This window comes from Lathyrus oleraceus, chromosome 2 (assembly GCF_024323335.1).
Source record: "Lathyrus oleraceus cultivar Zhongwan6 chromosome 2, CAAS_Psat_ZW6_1.0, whole genome shotgun sequence".
Taxonomy (NCBI): Eukaryota; Viridiplantae; Streptophyta; class Magnoliopsida; order Fabales; family Fabaceae; genus Lathyrus; species Lathyrus oleraceus.
The window spans coordinates 358,731,780-358,753,550 of NC_066580.1; the positions used below are offsets into that span (position 1 = coordinate 358,731,780).

General features: G+C 40.0%; 1 protein-coding gene and 1 non-coding gene across 2 annotated transcripts; both read right to left on the bottom strand.

The window, feature by feature from the left end:
- Positions 1-5,152: 5,152 nt before the first annotated feature.
- Positions 5,153-5,743, bottom strand: LOC127123266 (uncharacterized). Its single transcript, XM_051053502.1, has one exon. It carries the CDS (start codon positions 5,741-5,743, stop codon positions 5,153-5,155), a length of 591 nt encoding a protein of 196 aa, XP_050909459.1.
- A 12,206-nt stretch (positions 5,744-17,949) lies between these two features.
- Positions 17,950-18,056, bottom strand: LOC127124025 (small nucleolar RNA R71). The gene has a single exon (XR_007803669.1). It is a non-coding gene; the product is annotated as a small nucleolar RNA R71 (small nucleolar RNA).
- Positions 18,057-21,771: the final 3,715 nt, after the last annotated feature.

The window sequence follows — 21,771 nt, forward strand, 5'->3', positions numbered from 1 at the left end:
TTTTGACCATTCCAGTATACGCCGGATAGTCGCGATAATCTATTGCTACTTACCTAAGGTACACTAGATCCGGGTGTAGGATCTTTCACTCAAGCGTAAAATACCCCAGCAATCCCTTAAAAGTAAATCAGACAATTTGAATAAGTGATCTTGTTTTTAAGGTAACCTCTCTTTTTAAGGGTCCCCAGCAGAGTCGCCAGTTCTGTCATACGGTGAACTGACTTTGGTGTGTTTTGCTTTGCAAAGCAAATGTCGCGGATAGCAAGAGTCGCCACCGACTTTTCTTTTATCCCATAAAGAAAGGTGGAAAAGAACAGGAAAAACCTTAATTAGATTTTGGGTTCGGGAGGTACATTATACAAAGGGAAGGTGTTAGCACCCTTTGTATCCATGGTTATCCATGGGCTCTTAATTGCTTGATCACTTATGTTTGTCTGAAAAAAAAGTGTTTGTGAATTGCTTAAAAATGTTTTGAAAAGAGAATTTAACTTTGTAATGATTCTTGTATGAATGTATACAAAGTTGGTTATCTCGTTTAGTTTTGAAATTTATTTAGAAAAATATAACTCGGTAATGATTCTAGTATGAATGTATACCAAGTGGCGATTTTCTAAAAATGTTTTGAAAGGTGTGGGGTGAAAAATGTTTTAGGTTGTGAGCCAGCAATTAAGAGTTATACCTACCCAAGACCTTTATGGGCATTTCCTATCCTTATGAGGGTAAAATTGTCCTTACTATTGAGAAGTAAGTAGTTTTATCCTTTGGATGTAAAAGGGTCATCGTAGGGTCATCGATTGGTCATTGAAGGCAACATTTGTAAGGATACCTTAGCATTCGAAGGGACGATCATCATTTAACCATAGGCTACAACAAAGGGTCATCGAAAATCATATATTCGCAGGCAACATCCGAGGGACTATGATTTACCTTATAGGGACATGATGATTTAACCGAAGGGTCTTTGCTAGGTGTATCCCCACATTCGCGGGACATGACCATAATACCGTAATATCGTAAGGCAACAAAGAGGGGTCCAAGATCACATATTCAAAGGCAATATTTTATAAATTAGGTAATTAGGTCCATATTAATTAAGTAATTAGGATGAATCTCCACATTAAAATCAATTAAGTAAATAGGATGAATCTCCACATTAAAATCAATTAAGTAAATAGGATGAATCTCCACAAGGGTATCCCACAAATAAAGTGGGATACCTAGGAAGCTACCCTCTTCGGGAGTATGTGAGTCCTTACAATATTCAGCAAACAGGTCAGAATACCAAATGGGGGTGCAATCGAAGATTACACCGCAAAAGAAACACAGCAGTAGGAATGTCAGGCAAAATAATGCATGATTAAAATAGAACAGGTCAGATAAGCATAGAACAGAATAGCAAAAATATTAGCGACTGTCACGTTCGCCTCTGCCTCGCCTAGCGAAGGCTTAGCGAATACTCGCTACATGCTCGCTTAGCGATGTGCTAGCGAGCGGCTGCGGGTTTTGAATTTCAGAACAGTACGATCTCAGCATGCTGCACGCTCTATGGCACTCAATTACAGAAATAACATGGTCAAACATTCAGGATATTCAGGCATATTTAAACTCACCTGCAAAACCTCAAATATGTTTATGGATTCAACTATAATATCACATGCAAATTAAGAACATAAAGCGGTAATAGTAATGCAAACCTGTTTGCAATTGAATTGCAACCTTGAATTGGCAAGTCGGATTGAGTTGGGCGGCGGTAACCTCGGTGCGGATGAGTTTCTTTCAGGGTTTCCTTTAGGGTTGCGCTGAATTCTCTGGGTTAGCCTCCAGGGTTTGTTGTGCCTTCTTTCTATCTCCGGTTTTCGTTCCGTTTTCGTTTTTTCTCTTTCTGAATGAAGTCCTTAGTATTTATAATAGTTTTTGTGACCTAATGGGCTCAGAGTGAAGCCCAGAATTTTCTGGTATTCGCAAGCTTCGCTAGGCGAGTGGCGTAGCGAAGGGTTCGCTAGGCGAAGGAGTTGCTCGCCTAGCGAGCACGCCAGTTTGAGTCTTTTTCTGGATTGGGCCATTTGTGAGCTGGGTCTTGGTTCCTTTAAGGTCAATGCCTTGGAAAATAAGTTGGGGTGCCTTAAAAAATGTCTTGCAAAATTAACGGGCAAATTTTGGGGTATGACAACCTGCATAATGATTTTGAGTATAAAAGAGATTTCAGAATTCAAACAAGGAAAATCATTATGCATATGAAAAAAAATAGATTTTATTCTCTTTTTTTAGGGTTTTATGGTGATTACCAATTCCATGCGAAAAGCATAAATGAAAAATAATTTGGAAAATAAACATTTAACATGCGATTATTGAATGAATATCATTGTATTAACAAATTATGCCAACAATGTCTTCACTTCTCCCTTTTCCATGGGAGAAGGGTTTTTAAACAAGAATGAACATATTACGTTGACTTATGGATAATTGTTGGAACATCACAGCGACCCAATTATTGCAGATCCCGCTAGGTATGACAAAGTTGTCGAGGTCTTCCTCTTCGTCTTCTTCAATGATGGAAGCAGCTTCGTGATCTCCATCGGTGTGGATGAAACCTCCACTCTGAAACAACCCAAGATCATTAGAAGCACCGGAAGAATACCTTATACCAGCCCGGGGTTTATTATCTTCCATCTTTATCATTTTTCCCCAAACCACTACTTGCGCCACGCTTGATGGCCAACTTCACATCATTGTAGGAGACAAATGAAGAAAGTCCTTTCCTAGAAGGCTCAACAATAGATAAGGCTTGGAATGAAGTTCCAACCTCATCCTCGGCATCGATGTAGGAAAAGGAAGATAAATGGCTGACCAAGAGAGCCTTCTCTCCCCCTATCACCACCAACTTCTTGTTCTTGACGAACTTCAACTTTTGGTGTAGGGTGGATGTCACGGCCCCTGCCTCGTGAATCCATGGTCTACCAAGTAAACAGCTGTATGACAGATGTATGTCCATAACTTAGAAAGTCATCTGGAAATTACTAGGTCCAATTTTGATCGGGAGGTCTAATTCACCAATCACGGTCTTGCACGATCCATCAAAAGCTTTTACTACCACTCCACTCTGCCTCATGGGAGGCCCCTGATATGAAAGTTTGGCGAGAGTGGACTTTGGAAATACGTTAAGTGATGACCCTGTGTCCACCAACACATTGGACATGGCATCCTCTTTGCAGTTCATAGAGATATGTAAGGCCAAATTGTGGTCTTTTCCCTCCTTGCGAAGATCATCATCACAAAAGCTCAAATTGTTGCAGGCAGTTATATTTACAACAATGTTATCAAACTGTTCAATTGTGACATCGTAATCCACTTATGCCACGTCCAGCACCCTTTGCAACGCTTCGCGGTGTGGCTCTGAATTCATCAACAAAGATAGGACAGATATCTTTGATGGAGTTTGAAGCAACTGCTCCACAACGTTGTACTCGCTCCTCTTGATGAGCCTTAACATCTCATCACCATCCTCTCTCAATATGCCAGACTGGCCAACTAGGATAGGAGCTTTATCAATTTTGACAACAACAGGGTCAACACCCTTCACAGCAGGAATGGAATAATTTGAAGAAGAAATCCCCACGGGACCGGCAGAACTAACAACATCCCTCTTCACGATGTTTTCGTGGGATTTCGGTTGAGTCGAGAAAACACGACCACTACGGGTCACTCCACTAACATCGGATATGCTTACAACAGAGGTTGATGACAACATCACCTCCTTCCCATCTTCAAGCATAATAACATTGTAACGGTACGAGATCGCTTTATCTGACACATACGGGACATGGCCCACTGGCTTTATCACAAGAGTTGGCACCACCTTCCTTTTGTTGCCATCATACTTGATGACAACAGGATCAGGAATATTGAACACAGGGGTAATAACATCAACTTCATCCTCATCACGATTTTGAAGTATCTCGATTATCCCTTGGTCTAGCATCTCTTGGATGCCCCCTCTTATTTTGTGGCATCCTCTTTCATTGACAGTGCACACATGGCACCTATCGTGATCGTGCTCATAATGATTGTACTCACACAACAGCCTATGCATTTCCACCAGGGACTGCCTTATATCATTCACATAAAGGACCTTATACTTGCCAGGGCAACCCTGGACCATGTTGACAGTCGCCTTCCCATGCTCGGGCAATGGGTTCTTCTTAACATTAGGGCTTATATCCTCAAAGGATAGTATCCCACTCCTCACAAGGTCTTGCACCTTCGTCTTCAACAGAAAGCAGTTCTCCACATCATGTCCAGGCGCGCCGGAATGATACACACAATGAAGTTTAGGCTTGTACCACCATTGAGGATTGGATGGCACGGTAGGAGGATCACGTGGAGTTACCAACTTCCTATCAATCAAGGAAGGGTATAGTTCAGCGTAAGTCATAGGAATCGGGTCAAAAGTCACCCTCTTCCTCTCATAATTGCTGGTGTTGTTGTTGTTATTGTTGCTACGAGGCTGGTAAGCTTGTTGTTGTTGACGAGATTGTTGGTGTGGTTGTTGAGCTTCTCTGAAAACAGGTGCTATATGAGCCACCTGGTGTTGGTTGACGACTGGTCGAACTTCCTTCCTCCTCACAGAGGGCCTTCTTTTACTATGGGAAGAAACAACATGAGTCTCCCCTTCCTTCTTTCTAGCAATTCCTCCATATTTCTTTGCCGAAGAATTATCATCACGGGATAGACGTCCTTCACAGACTCCCTCTTCTAGCCTCATCCCCATATTTACCATTTCGGTAAAGTCTGAGGGAGCACTAGCAATCATACGCTCATAATAGAAAGAGCTCAAAGTCTTCAAAAAGATCTTTGTCATCTCCTTCTCCTCCAATGGTGGCACTATCTGAGCTGCCAATTCCCTCCATCTCTGGGCATACTCCTTGAAGGTTTCCTTATCTTTTTGGAACGTCGCCCTTAGTTGATCTCTGTCCGGATCCATATCCACGTTGTACTTGTACTGCCTTACGAAAGCCTCACCGAGGTCATTGAAAGTGCGCACAAAGCCACAGTTAAGACCCATATACCATTTCAAGGCAGCGCCAGACAGGCTGTCTTGAAAATAATGGATGAGCAGTTGGTCATTGTCGGTATGCGTAGACATTTTTCTAGCTTACATGACCAAATGGCTGAGCGGACAGCTATTCCCCTTATATTTTTCAAAGTCAGGGACCTTGAACTTCATCAGAATCTTTACATTCGGGACCAAACAGAGCTCAGAGGCGCTCTTCCTAAACAAGTCATTCCCTCGAAGGGCCTTCATTTCCTTCCTCAAGTCAGAGAACTGGTCACTCATCTTGTGTAATTTGTCATACACATCCGGGTTCTCAGAGGCCTCGAAATGGTAGATAGTCTCGTCAACATGGACTTGAGGAATGAGAGTTGGAATAGGAATAGAATTAACCACCGGGGGTGGCACCACAGGGACCGGGATAGATGTCGGATGAGCTTGCACTTGCGAATGATATCCTTCGGGCATGAAATTATAGGGCATCCCCCAAGGGTAACCGGAAGACATAATATTGACTGATCCCATAGCAGGGGCTGGTATAGAGGTAGGAGATACTTCAGGTGCTTGATTGGACGCAGAATCTTGCACATTTATACCTTGCTTTTGAGCTTGGAGCAGAGACTCCACTAGAGCAGATAACCAGCTGACTTCTTCTTTGAGTACTTTGTTCTCGTTCTTTAGTTGTTCGGCCATTGCTTTGACGTTTGCGCGAGTGCGGTATGGATGCGTCAGCTTGTCTTCAAAATAAATGAAGAACAAAGAGCTAGACCACTGTATCAAGAGCTCGGAACCAAAACTTGCTTATGCATATGATGCATGCAATGCTCGTGCATATGCTTTTGTTTTTTTATCGGAGGAACTTTATAAGGATCTATTTGCAAATATTTTGAAAATATTGAACTTTTTGAGACATATGTGGAATACTCATAGCAATATAATATTTGGAAACTTTTTACACCAAAGAAGTAGTACAATCTCGGTAACCAAATACAATACAAGAGAAAAGGAGAATAAACATCCTATGGAGCCCTAGAAGCAGTCGTCTAAAGCCTTCGAGATCGGAAGATACTTTGTGAAATTCTGGTATCAGATATAAGATGTCGAAGGTAATGTCACGACACTAATATCTGTTAATACACAATGGATAATTAAACAGAATTGTAAAGCAAATCACACACGCAATTGTTAACCCAATTCGGTGCAACTCACCTACGTCTGGGGGCTACCAAGCCAAGAAGGAAATTCACTATAATAGAATTAGTTCAAAGACTATCCGTACACTTCACCAAGTTACAGTCTTTCTCACCTAATCTCTACCCGTGCAATTTCTACCTAAGCACTCTTAGATATGAGAACCCACTCACTTCCCTTACAATCACACACCCGTGATTTTAAACAACAATCCCTTGTGAAAAGAAAATACTTTTCAATTACAAACTCTTGATTTTACTTCACAGTTTCAATCAAGAAGACACACTCTTGATCTTGCTTCAAAGCTTTGATCAAGAAGACAAATCAGTCCAATTCAATCATCAACTGATGACTTGAATGACCTACAGACACAAACCCTAGCTCTCTCTCTAAATTTCGCTCAGTCTTGGTTGTGTGTACAAACAGGTTTTCTGAGTCCCCTTTTATAGAAACATTGGACATCTTGAAAACCCTAAATCTATTTTCCAATCAAATCTTTTTATAACAACTGTATAGATCTCCCTGGAAAATAAGTAAATCTGGTTGAAATCCCTGAAAGAATGCGCCAGCTAGCCATATCTTCAATCAACCAATGATTGCCATTAATTGTGCAATCACAAAACACCAGACATTCATACTGAATATTCTGTGTACAGGATGTCATGACATCGGGTCTGACATCTGGAAAAATCCTGCATAATCCATATTTCTTTTTATAGCAGGTACAGCCATATCAGATATCATGACATTGTGTATGTCATCTGAAACAATCCTGCATGAACATGTCTTCCATTTAAGCTCCAGCAGGTACAACTAATATCAGAAGCCTTGTCATTGTATATGGCATTCTGAAACAATCCTGCTTGCACATGTTCTTTAACTCCAGCATGTACATAGGATATCTTATGTTAAGACATCACACATGACATCTTGTGAACACTCTTTGTTTTACCAAAATTGCTACCAACACTTAGAATCAACAAACTCCCCCTTTGGCAAATTTTGGCTAAAACATATATCTGTCCTTTTTGTTCACAAGGAAAACTATCAGCAGTTTAAACCACATAACTGTAGTTTAATCAACAGCAGAAGAAAAACAATTACTAGCTATGGCTACTAGTAATACACATATGCACAAGGGTACTTCTCCTCCCCCTAAATTTGTGCAACAATCACCAGAATTACTAGTTATGGATGCAACTAGTAAGACACACAAATGCACAGTGCACAAGGGTACTTCTTCTCCCCCTAAATCTGTGCATTCACCAAAAAACAGCTACTGTAACTCCAGCACCTGTACCAGCCAGAATGTCATACTAACATCTGCTACAACATCAACACCTGTGCACCTCTTTCAATAATAGTTGTCCTTCTGATCAGCCATATACATCTTAGCCAGTACCCAGCTCCAACCAACTCCACCAACTCCACATACTTCTCCCCCTTTTTAGTCAAAATTGACCAAAGGTAAATAAATCTCATAGAATCTTAACACTCATCACATCTTTCGCTACACCATACCTCACAAAACTCCATACTCTTTTTGTGAGAACTATCCCCAGACTCCTTTGATTGCTATAGATTCTCATACACACAGATCCCCAATTTTCCTCTTAAACATTCAAATTGATTGGCATCCGAGGCTTTTGTGAATATGTCAGCTAATTGCCTCTCTGTAGGAACATGCTCCAGTGCTATGATCTTTTCTTCCACAAGTTCTCTGATGAAGTGATGCCTGATATCAATGTGCTTTGTCCTGCTGTGCTGAATAAGATTCTTGGAAATATTTATAGCACTCAGGTTATCACAGTATAATGTTATGACTTCTTGTGTGACATTGTATTCAGACAGTATTTGTTTCATCCAGACTAGTTGAGAACAACTACTTCCCGTTGCTACGTACTCAGCTTCAGCAGTGGATAGAGATACACAGTTCTGTTTCTTGCTGAACCATGAAATCAGATTGTTCCCTAAGAAGAAACATCCTCCTGATGTGCTCTTCCTATCATCAGCACTTCCAGCCCAGTCTGCATCACAGTATCCAGTCAACATAGATCCAGATCCATGAGTATATAACATCCCATAGTCACTGGTGCCATTGACATATTTCAGTATTCTCTTCACTTGGTTTATGTGACTGACTTTTGGTTCAGCTTGATATCTAGCACACACACCAACAGCAAATGCAATGTCATGTCTACTTGTTGTGAGATATAGTAGACTGCCTATCATGCTTCTGTATAGACTTTGATCTACACTGACACCATTTTCATCTTTGGAGATTTTTACATGTGTAGGAGCAGGAGTTCTTTTATGACTTGCATTCTCCATGCCAAACTTCTTCACAATGTTCTTAGCATACTTGCTTTGAGATAAAAAGATAGAGTCTTCCATCTGTTTGACTTGTAGCCCAAGAAAGTAAGTCAGTTCCCCAACAAGGCTCATCTCAAACTCAGATTGCATTTGTCTAACAAATTATTCAACCATCTGCTCTGACATTCCACCAAATACTATGTCATCTACATATATTTGTGCCACCATGAGCTTCCCTCCTTCATTCTTCACAAACAGAGTTTTGTCAATACCTCATTTCCTGTATCCATTGTCAGTGAGGAACGCTGTGAGCCTCTCATACCAGGCCCTGGGAGCTTGTTTTAACCCATAGAGGGCTTTCTTCAATCTGTACACATGTTTTGGAAGGTTTGGATCTGTGAAACCTTTAGGCTGTTCAACATATACTTCTTCATTTAGATAGCTATTTAGAAAGGCACTTTTCACATCCATCTGAAATAGTTTGAATTTCATAATACATGCCACTCCAAGCAGTAATCTAATGGACTCAAGGCGAGCTACAGGAGCAAAAGTTTCATCAAAGTCAACTCCTTCAACTTGAGTATATCCTTGAGCTACCAATCTAGCTTTGTTTTTAGTAACAACCCCTTGTTCATCAGATTTATTCTTGTATACCCACTTTGTACCTATGACATTTACTCCTTCAGGTCTAGGAACCAATTCTCATACTTCATTCCTTTTGAATTGACCTAACTCTTCTTGCATGGCATTGATCCAGAACTCATTAGTCAAGGCTTCCTTGATATTTCTAGGTTCAATTTTTGACACAAAGCAGCCATGTGAGATTACTTCTCTTGATCTAGTAGTGACTCCTTTATCTGGGTCTCCTATGATAAGGTCTTTGGGATGATCCTTCTGAATTCTGATAGAGGGTCCCTAGTTGATTTTGTCATCTTCAGGTTCAGATTGAGGTGGTTCTTCTTCCTTATTTTTATCTGAGGAGTCAGCTGGAGAATCATTCAGAGATGTCTCGACATCGTCTGTGACATCAGTCTGTTGATCATCAACCACTACATTAATGGATTCCACCAACACATTAGTTCTGGAATTGAAGACCCTGTAGGCTATGTTGTTTGTTGAGTAGCCCAAAAATATTCCTTCATCACTTTTGGGATCTATCTTCCTTCTTTGCTCACGATCATCTAAGATATAGCATTTGCTACCAAATACATGGAAGTATTTTACTGTAGGTTTTCTTCCTTTCCAGACTTCATAGAGAGTTGTGGGAGTCCCTTTCTTTAATGTCACTCTATTGTGGACATAGCAGGCTGTGTTCATGGCTTCAGCCCAAAAATGATAGGGTAATTTCTTAGCATGAATCATAGCTCTGGCTGATTCTTGCAGAGTCCTATTTTTTCTTTCCACCACACCATTTTGCTGGGGAGTGATGGGAGATGAGAACTCATGATGGATTCCTTCTAAAGAACAAAATTCAGCAAATTTACTGTTCTCAAACTCCTTTCCATGATCACTTCTAATTTTGATAACAGGACTTTCTTTTTCCCTTTGAAGTTTCAGACACAGCTCCTTAAATACTTCAAACACATCAGATTTTTCTCTTATAAAATTGATCCAGGTGTATCTGGAGAAATCATCCACCACCACATATGTATATTTCTTACCACCAAGGCTTTCTACCTGCATGGGTCCCATTAAGTCCATATGAAGTAGTTCCAGTACTTTGGTAGTTGTGTCATGTCTGAGCTTCTGGTGTGACATCCTTGTCTGTTTTCCAATCTGACATTCTCCACAGATTTTTCCCTCATCAATCTTTAAGTTGGGAATCCCTCTAACTGCTTCTACTGATATGATTCTCTTCATACCTTTCAAGTGCAGATGGCCTAATCTTTGATGCCATATCTTTACTTCTTCTTCTTTGGCTAAGGTACACATTGAAGAGTATCCAGTTTCTTGAGAGCTCCACATATAGCAGTTGTCTTTTGACCTAACTCCCTTCATGATTACTTTATTTTCTTTGTTAGTAATCAGACATTCAGTTTTTGTGAAGTTTACATTCAGACCTTGATCACATAGTTGACTGATGCTTATAAGATTCGCAGTTAATCCCTTAACAAGTAGAACATCATCAAGGTCAGGAACTCCAGGGCAATCCAGCCTACCCATTCCCTTGATTTCACCTTTTGCACCATCACCAAATATAACATAACTCATGGCATGAGGATGAAGTTCAGTTAACAGGTTTTTGTTCCCAGTCATATGTCTGGAGCAACCACTGCCAAAATACCAATCTTCTTTGGCTGAAACTCTGAGGGAAGTGTGGGCTATTAGACTTGTGACCTTTGTCTTGAGAGCCCATTGCTTTCTACTGACATTCCTGTGATGTTTGGACCTAGATTGGTGTTGAGACTGAACAGGACCAGGATAGCCATATAGCTTATAATAAAAGGGCTTTAGGTGGCCAAATTTTCCACAGTATTGGCATTTCCATCTTTGATGGTTCCCTTTCTGGTGTTGTGACATCTGATGTGACATCTCAGGTTTGTTTTTACCATGGTTTCTCTTAGATTTGGATTTTGATTTGCAATTGCACTCAGCCTTGAATCCAATCCCAGATTTGTTTCCAGTTATTTGCCCAGTCTGGAGAATCTTGTCTAGGGTGGCAGATCCATTGTTAAGCATTTTTACATACTTAGTCATCTCATCTAGTTTGGAATTCAAGAATACAGCCTTAGTTTCCAATTTTGAGATGGTTTCCATATACTCTTTCTTCTCATTTTTCAGCTGAGCTATCACTTGCTTCTGTTTTTCAACTTGTCTGCACACTCCTGCCCTTCTGTGGCACCACTCTTTGTAGGTAGTGTCCAGCTCTTCAAAGGATCTTTCATCATCAATTGACTCTTCCTCAGACCCCCATCTTCCTGTCAAAGCATTCACATGATTTGTAGCTTCTTCAGTTTCACTTCCATCAGACCAAGAGGCTACAAGGCTCCTCTTTTGTTTCCTGAGGTAGGTCCCACATTCAGTTTTAATATGACCAAATCCATTACACTCATAGCACTAAACTTCTCTGGGGTTTTCTTCAGACTTTGTGGTCTTACCAAAGTTGTTGGATTTATTGATGTCAGATGTGATATTTTTGACATTGCCCTTAGCTCTGACATCTACCTTTTTCATTAGTCTGTTGAATTGTCTTCCCAGCATTGCTATCTCATTTGCCAGGTCTCCATCAATGTCGTGATCACCTACCTCATCTTCCTCTTTGGTGTTTGACATAAAAGTTATGCTCTTGGCCTTCTTTTCAGCTCCCTCACATATTCCCATCTCAAATGTTTGGAGGGACCCAATTAGCTCATCCACTCTCATATTTGAGATGTCTTGAGATTCTTCTATGGCTGTGACTTTCATAGCAAATCTCTTGGGGAGTGATCTTAATATTTTTCTTACCAGCTTTTCATCTGACATCTTCTCGCCCAAAGCTCTAGAGGCATTGGCAATTTCAAGAATGCTCATGTAAAATTCATGAATATTTTCATCTTCTTTCATTCTTAGGTTTTCAAACTTGGAGGTGAGCAGCTGAAGTCTAGACATCTTTACCCTAGATGTGCCTTCATGAGTGGTCTTGAGAATGTCCCAAGCCTCTTTGGCTATTTCACAATTATTTATCAGCCTGAAAATATTCTTGTCCACTCCATTGAAGATGGCATTCAAAGCTTTAGAATTTCCTAGAGCAAGATCATCCTCTTCCTTGGACCATTGTTCTTCAGGCTTTTTCTCAGTAATGGCTTCTCCTTCTTTAGTAACAACAGGATGCACCCAGCCTGTCAAGACAGCTTTCCAAGCCTTGTTATCAAGGGATTTTAAAAAGGCTACCATTCTTGGTTTCCAATAGTCATAGTTAGAACCATCCAAAATTGGTGGCCTATGAACAGATCCTCCATCCCTCTAAATTGTACCAGAAAGTATTCTCCCTAGATCTCACCCAGAGCCAGAGCAGGATGCCCGCTCTGATACCAATTGAAATTCTGGTATCAGATATAAGATGTCGAAGGTAATGTCACGACACTAATATCTATTAATACACAATGGATAATTAAACAGAATTGTAAAGCAAATCACACAAGCAATTGTTAACCCAGTTCGGTGCAACTCACCTACGTCTAGGGGCTACCAAGCCAGGAAGGAAATTCATTATAATAGAATTAGTTCAAAGACTATCCGTACACTTCACCAAGTTACAGTCTTTCTCACCTAATCTCTACCCGTGCAATTTCTACCTAAGCACTCTTAGATATGAGAACCCACTCACTTCCCTTACAATCACACACCCGTGATTTTAAACAACAATCCCTTGTGAAAAGAAAATACTTTTCAATTACAAACTCTTGATTTTACTTCACAGTTTCAATCAAGAAGACACACTCTTGATCTTGCTTCAAAGCTTTGATCAAGAAGACAAATCAGTCCAATTCAATCATCAACGAATGACTTGAATGACCTGCAGACACAAACCCTAGCTCTCTCTCTAAATTTCGCTCAGTCTTGGTTGTGTGTACAAACAGGTTTTCTGAGTCCCCTTTTATAGAAACATTGGACATCTTGAAAACCCTAAATCTATTTTCCAATTAAATCTTTTTATAACAGTTGTATAGATCTCCCTGGAAAATAAGTAAATCTGGTTGAAATCCCTGAAAGAATGCGCCAGCTAGCCATATCTTCAATCAACCAATGATTGCCATTAATTGTGCAATCACAAAACACCAGACATTCATACTGAATGTTCTGTGTACAGGATGTCATGACATCGGGTCTGACATCTGGAAAAATCCTGCATAATCCATATTTCTTTTTATAGCAGGTACATCCATATCAGATATCATGACATTGTGTATGTCATCTGAAACAATCCTGCATGAACATGTCTTCCATTTAAGCTTCAGCAGGTACAACTAATATCAAAAGCCTTGTCATTGTATATGGCATTCTGAAACAATCCTGCTTGAACATGTTCTTTAACTCCAGCAGGTACATAGGATATCTTATGTTAAGACATCACACATGACATCTTGTGAACACTCTTTGTTTTACCAAAATTGCTGCCAACACATAGAATCAACACTTCGCACGAAGCTTCTTCACCTCTCTCTCATAAGCTGCTTCCATGTCGGCCTTCTCCTTGGTGAGCTGATCATATCTCTTCTTCCAAAATCTAAACGAGTGAGGCAGGAGAGAAGTAACCACATCATCGGGCTCATCAATAACCTGATGCTCTAGAAACTCGATCAATGCATCCTTATCCTTGAGTTGCTGAAGAAGCTCCTCACGCTCACGAACATAAGCACGAGAACAATCTTCGTCTCTCAACTCCTCTACTCCTTGATTAGGGAGGGTTGAAGGCCCAACCATAACCATAGGGGTAGGTCTCGGATACTCATACAGCATGCGGTACTCGAGGGCTCTCTTCCTTACCCAAGAGGTGTAAGGCTCCAAAGCAACACAGTTCCTCAGACCAAGCCCATTCCTCCCTTTCCTATGAACCTTGCGTCAGGCGTGAACCATCCTATCCTTCAGGTTTTGGGGATATTTACCCTCTTGAAAGAATAAGTCTTCCAACAAAGTGTTGTTAGTTTTATCCTTTAAGGGGAACCCAAGCTGACGGCGAGCCAAAGCAGGGTTGTAGTTAATTCCACCACATGTACCAAGAAGAGGTACATTGGAGAACTCACCACAAGAATCAATAATCTTAATTCCATCATAAACATGATTATACCAAGAGATATCATCATTAGTGAGAGACATAAGTCTCGTGGACCACCGTAGACATCCCTTGTTCTCCTTGAAGGCAAGCGTCTGAGGCAAGTGCGAAATAAACCACTTGTACAATAGAGGCAGATAACATACAATGGAACCACCACCCTTTGCATTCCTCATATGCAAAGAGAAATAAGTGTCACCCAACAGAGTCGGAATGGGATTAAGAGAAGAGAAAATCCTAATAGCGTTCACATCCACGAAGTTGTCGATGTTGGGAAATAACACTAACCCATAGATGAGGAGTACAAATATGGCTTCAAAAGCTTCCTTACTCATGGCATTCCCAAAAAAGGTAGCTTTGGTAATCAGAAAATCAGACGGGAGACCTTGAATTCCACCCTTGGTAGTCATATTGGCAACAATGTCGGATACCTCCACGTGAAGCATGTCGGCAATCTCTTGAAGAGATGGAATCTTCTCCAAACAACTGAATAACAATCGGTCAAGAATAGGTATACCCACATGATAAGCGTACTCCTCCAATGTAGGCAAAAGCTGGAAATCCATAAAAGTGAAGCACCGATACAGAGGATCGTAGAACTGCACCAACACACTCATCAGACCCTCATCCACCTTGGTAGAGAGAATAGCTAGAAGCTTCCCATGGTGAGCTTTGAACTCCAAGGGCTCTAATACATAAGATGTCAGACGCCTTAACTCTCTCAAGTCGGGTTGTCTGAAACTGTACTTCTTCGTATTCCTTCTTTGCTTATCCATGTCTGAAAATTTGCAAATAGACCTTTTAAGTTCGTTGCAAAAAATTTATTATCAATGACATGAATGCGGATGAATGGATGGATGCATGGATACAACAAACACACTTAAGGATAAAGCAAGTCACACAACACAAAGGTCATGGGATGGCTCAATTCATCGTCAATATCAATCATCTATCTTGGTGGATTAGATTTTACACCATATCAACACCCAAGATCCATTGATTTTGAGGATATACGAGAACGGATCGACCGCGAATTACGGGTTTGTTGTGAGTCACGAGCATGGAGTCTCGGTTAAGAACCACCCAACGGGAGTGTACTACGGTTAAACCTGACAATCATGTTCTAAAAGGTTCCCATAGTCATCATCCCATCTTTCGGATATTATCGGATAAAATGACTACTCGTCCTCCAAAAATATTCTCGAGAGGGATGATAACATCAAATAATATCACATTTTTGGACTCGATTTAATTAAATTATATTATTATTTGATTCGATTTATTTTATATTATTCGATATTACTTGGTATTTTCCTTCTATTTATTTCAGGTAACATAAACTGAAGCATGTGTGAAAAGGAAAGAAAAGGGGTGCAAAAAGAGGATTCTCCAAAAAGAAGCATTCCACTAAAGCCCAACCCACAACTACAAAGGAGAAGCGCTGTGATGCTGTGACGACCGCCACACAAGGCGTGACGAGCGTCACGCCCCTCTGCTCAGTGTTACGAGCGTAACACAGGGTGTGACGGACGTCACACCCCCATTCCTATTTTTTTTTGGCTTTGACGCGTAACAGAAGCACGTTCGCCCTTTTTCTTCGCTTGACTCGTTGACACACGAGGAAACCTACTGAAGGAATTTTGGGGAAACGGTTACATGATGGATTAATATAAATAGATCTTAAGTGGTGCCCTGACGTTCTCTCTCTCCTTTCCAAATTTCCACGCCGTGCATTATTTTTACAGCATTATATTTTTTTCTCAGCATTCCATATTTTCTTCAGCAGTTTATTACCTTAGCATTTTTACTTCCTTTTTCTTTGTTAGCTTAATTTTTTAGGCATTCAATTAATTTTCTCACAATAGTTTCTACACCGGAAACTATTGTGTAACTTTTACTGGATCTAACCTTACGTTAGATCATAGTATTTTACTTCTTTGTTTTTATTTTCCTGTCTGCTCAAGAGTTGTGAAGAACAAATCCAACCGGTTTGTGGTGGAGTGTTCAAGCGTCGAAGCTAGGGAACAACCAAGATTTCTATTAATTTTACAGGTTCATTAATTTATTGTTTTAACTTATATATGCTCTGTGCTGCTGTTTATCTATATTGTTTGTCTGATATGGCTGTATTTAAGCATAATAATTGTTTAGGCCTGTTTAGCATGTCCGGCTAATTAATTTAGATATCAGTATGTAAAGTAAGCGGAATAAAGGAATCAAAACTGAGTCGGTTTAAATTTATTTAAAAATATAGTCACTCTTTTTATGGTCTCAATTTACAGAGTTAATACCAAAGTTTTTGTACGAGAGTAAAAGACATAAAGAAGTTAAAATCAATAGAACGACAGTTTGAGCTTTTAACTGGACAGTGTAAATTGGACATTAACTTTAAATCAGGGCGAAAGCAATTTTTAGAGTTAATTAAATTCTAATCATTTTCAAAAAGTATTTTTAAAGGTTAAATGTGAGGACGAGAGTTAAGCATTTAAGTTTAATCATATAATCTAAGTCAACAGAGCGAGAGTTTGAGACGAGGGTGTTTAAACGATTAGTATTTTAATAAAAAGAGTTTCTATAGATTCTATTGTTTTCAAAAAGTGATTTTAGTTTTAACTAAATAGTTAGAGCGTACGTTAAGGTAAAATCATAGTCTATTCAACAAAGCGAGAGTTTGAGAAAAGGCTTTTAATCAATAGTGTCTAATGAAAGGACTTATTTTAAAACTAAGAAACCAACAAAGATTTGATTCCCTAATTACGATGAACTACATACCGATATCCGCGTTATTTGATATTTAATCTAGATCCAATTTTAGTTTTACTTTTCCCCCTAATCATCAAAGTATCATCCGCCTTAGCTTTACGAAGTAACCCTAGAAAAACGGTATATCGATTCATTAAGTCCCTGTGGGATCGATATCTTTTAAAACTACGCGATTAGACTGTGCACTTGCAGTTAATACCCCAATAGACTCATAAAGTCGGATCAAGTTTTTGGCGCCGTTGCCGGGGACTTTTATTTAGTCGATATCGTAACTCTTCTGTTACGCTGTAGAGACTAAGGCAATTTTTATTTTTCCTTTTGTCTTTCGTTGATTTGTATGCCACACACTCGCTCACAAGGCGAACCGTATTACTTACGAATCAACGACGTTGAACGATATCTCCGAGTCTTACGACGAATTCGGGAGTATCATGCCGCAAACAATCTTCCTCCAATCGAAATTCCTGATCTCAAAAATCTTCTTCCTTTGCGTATACCCGAGATGGCAGAACCAGCTCGTGCTCTTCGAGATTACGCTGCTCCATCGTAAGATGAGCCGCATTCGAGTATTTCTACAACCGCAATTGAAGCAAACAACTTCGAACTTAAACCTTCACTGTTGCAGGCAGTGCAACAGAACCAATTTTCTGGAAATCCTACCGAGGATCCAAACCTTCATTTATCCGTATTTATTCAATACGTTGATACTGTTAAAGCTAATGGTGTCACTTCAGAGGCAATTCGACTTCGTCTTTTTCCTTTCTCGTTAAGAGATAAAGCTAGAAGATGGCTTCAGTCTCTTCCCTCCAACTCAGTCACCACATGGAATGAGTTGAAGAAAGTCTTTCTTGCCCGATATTTTCCTCCAAGCAAAATAGCTATGTTAAGAGCCCAGATAAATGGGTTTAAGCAGAAAGATAGCGAGTCTCTCTTCGAAGCATGGGAAAGATACAAAGACATGATGAGACTTTGTCCACACCATGGTTTAGAGGACTGGTTAGTAATTCGTACCTTCTATAATGGTCTCTTGTACAACACAAGATTAACAATAGACGCCGCCGCAGGTGGTGCGCTTATGGATAAACCTTACGCTGACGCTTATCAACTTATCGAAAGCATGGCCCAAAACCATTATCAGTGGGGAAGCGACTGAACAATGGTAGAAAAACCTCAAACGAAAACTGGCATGTACGAGATAAGTAGCCTTGATCATGTTAATGCAAAAGTGGATGCTCTTGCCCAGAAAATTGAAAGTTTAAATGTATCACCTCCAGCCACCGTGGTTGCCGTAACTCAAAATTGTGAAGTCTGTGGAATTCAAGGTCACACTCCTACAGATTGTCAACTCCTAACAGGAATCCAAGCAGAGCAGGTGAACTATGCTCAAGGAAATCCTTACTCGCATACCTATAACTAAAACTGGAAGAACCATCCTAATTTTTCATATAAGAGTAACAACGCTTTATACGCACCAGGACAAGCTCCCAATCAAGCCCCAACTATACCTCCTGGATATCAAAAGCCGACCCCATCTACACCTAACAATAACGTTCCTAGAAAATCCAATTTGGAAATCATGATGGAGAACTTCATAGCTTCTCAACAGCAAACCAATAAAGATTTCTTAAACCAGAATGTACACACTAACGAACAAATTAAACAACTAGCAAGTAAAGTAGATGCCCTGGCTACCCATAACAAAATGCTGGAAACACAAATCTCGCAAGTAGCTCAACAACAAGCGCCTACTGCTGCCCCAACTGGTACATTTCCTGGACAGCCCCAACCTAATCCGAAAAGCCACGCTCATGCAATTATATTAAGAAGTGGAACAGAGGTAGAAGGACCGTCTGACCCAAGGATTGAGAACCAAAACTCTAAAAAGTCAATTGAGGAAGAAAGTAAACCTAAGGAAAAGGAAGAGTGTAATAAGGATACCGCAGAAAACAAAGAACCTTATGTACCTCCACCGCCTTACAAACCACCCATCCCTTATCCTCAGAGGCTAATTAAAACCAAAGACGCGGGCCAATTTAAAAAATTTGTTGACCTACTGAAACAATTAAACGTCACCATTCCTTTTACAGAAGCTATTACACAGATGCCCTCATATGCTAAGTTCTTAAAAGAAATTCTTTCTAATAAAAGGAAACTTGAAGAGAGCGAAACCGTTACACTCACTGCTGAGTGTAGCGCAATAATCCAAAATATGCCTCCTAAACTTAAAGATCCTGGTAGTTTCTCTATACCCTGTCACATAGGAAAATTTGTCATAGACAAAGCTCTATGCGATTTAGGAGCCGGTATCAGTGTTATGCCCTTGTCCATATGCAAGAGACTTGAAATGGGAGAATTAAGACCAACCAAAATGTCTGTGCAATTAGCAAATCGTTCCGTTAGATATCCCGTAGGAATTCTTGAAAACGTTCCCGTGCGCATAGGTCAATTCTACATTCCCACCGATTTTATAATTATGGACATAAGAGAAGATGAAGTTACACCCATTATACTGGGAAGACCATTCTTAGCAACCGCCGGTGCCATCATAGACGTAAAACGAGGACGACTCACTTTCGAAGTAGGAGAAGAGAAAATTGAGTTCATTCTTTCCAAATTTTTGAAAGCACCTGCAATAGATGACACATGTTACTTCATGGATATCATCGATGAATGCATAAAAGAAACAGAATTAGAAAATGACGAATTGTCTGACTGTCGTGTAGAAGACAGACTGAACCAATGTTTAGCAATAACATCGGATCCTACGCAATGCCTTAAGAAACCAACCCTCGACCTGAAAACACTTCCTAAAAATCTGAGATATGAATTCCTAGACTCAGAACTTGAACGACCAGTGATAGTCAATGCAGACCTAGGAAAACTCGAAATCGAAAAACTCCTACATATCTTAAGAAAATATCCAACCGCACTAGGATACAACATCACCGATCTCAAAGGAATAAGTCCTTCTATTTGTATGCACCGCATCATGCTAGAAGAAGACTGTAAAACTTCTAGGGAACATCAGAGGAGACTAAACCCGATCCTGAGTGAGGTAGTGAAGAAGGAAGTAACGAAGTTATTAGAGGCAGGTATCATATATCCTATATCCGATAGCAAATGGGTTAGCCCTGTACACGTAGTACCAAAGAAAGGAGGTATAACAGTGATCGAAAATGAAAAATGAGAAACTATAACCAAACGAATTGAATCGAGATGGAGAATGTGCATTGATTATAGAAAGCTAAACAAAGCAACCCGAAAAGATCATTTTCCTTTACCATTCATAGACCAGATGTTAGAACGATTAGCCAAGCATTCTCATTTCTGCTATCTAGACGGTTACTCAGGCTTCTTTCAAATACCAATTCACCCTGATGACCAAGAAAAGACAACGTTCACATGTCCTTTTGGTACCTTCGCTTATCGACGAATGCCGTTTGGCTTGTGCAATGCTCCTGCAACCTTCCAAAGGTGCATGATGGCAATATTCGCCGATTTTCTCGAAAACATCATGGAAGTCTTTATGGATGACTTTACCGTATGCGGACAAAGTTTTGAAGAATGCCTTGAAAACCTAGAAAGAGTTCTAGAACGATGTGTAAAAGTAAACCTAGTACTTAATTGGGAAAAATGTCACTTTATGGTACAAGAAGGAATTGTTTTAGGACACATCATATCAAATAGAGGAATTGAAGTAGACAAATCCAAAATAGAAGTAATCGAAAACCTTCAACCTCCGAAAACTGTGAGAGAAGTACGAAGCTTCTTAGGACATGCCGGTTTTTACCGACGATTCATTAAAGATTTCTCTAAAATAACTAAACCTTTAACCAGACTATTAATGAAAGATGTTGAATTCATCTTCGACAATAAATGCTTAGAAGCATTTCAAACACTTAAACAAGCATTGACCTCCGCGCCCATAATGCAGACCCCGGATTGGAATGAACCTTTCGAAATAATGTGTGACGCAAGTGACTACGCCGTAGGCGCTGTTTTAGGACAAAGAAAGGATAAAAAACTTCACGTCATATATTACGCGAGTAGAACTCTAGATGAAGCGCAAATGAATTACGCCACGACCGAGAAAGAACTTTTAGCAGTAGTATTTGCACTAGATAAATTTCGTTCCTACTTGGTCGGAGCTAAAATAATCATTTACACTGATCACGCTGCCATTAAGTACCTCTTAACAAAAAAGGACGCTAAACCTAGACTCCTAAGGTGGATTTTGTTGCTACAAGAATTTGATTTAGAAATCAAAGATAAAAAAGGAACTGAAAACATAGTAGAAGATCACCTCTCTAGACTTGAAAACCTGGAACCGGAAAGAACATCGATCAACGATGATTTCTCGTACGATAAACTTATAGCTAATTTGGAAGAAAATAGAGTTGATGAACAGGTAGAGACCACCTTAGCTATATGCGTTACACCATGGTACACTGATTTCGTCAATTATCTAGCTGCCGGAGTGGTTCCACTTGATTTATCCTACCAACAAAAGAAACGATTCTTCCATGACATAAAACATTATTATTGGGACGACCCTTTACTTTTCAAAAGAGGCCCCGATGGTATTTTCCGTCGGTGTATACCTGAAGAAGAGGTAGAAAGTATAATCCAACATTGTCATTCCGTTCCTTATGGTGGACACGCAAGTACATCCAAGACCTGCTCTAAAATCCTACAGGCCGGT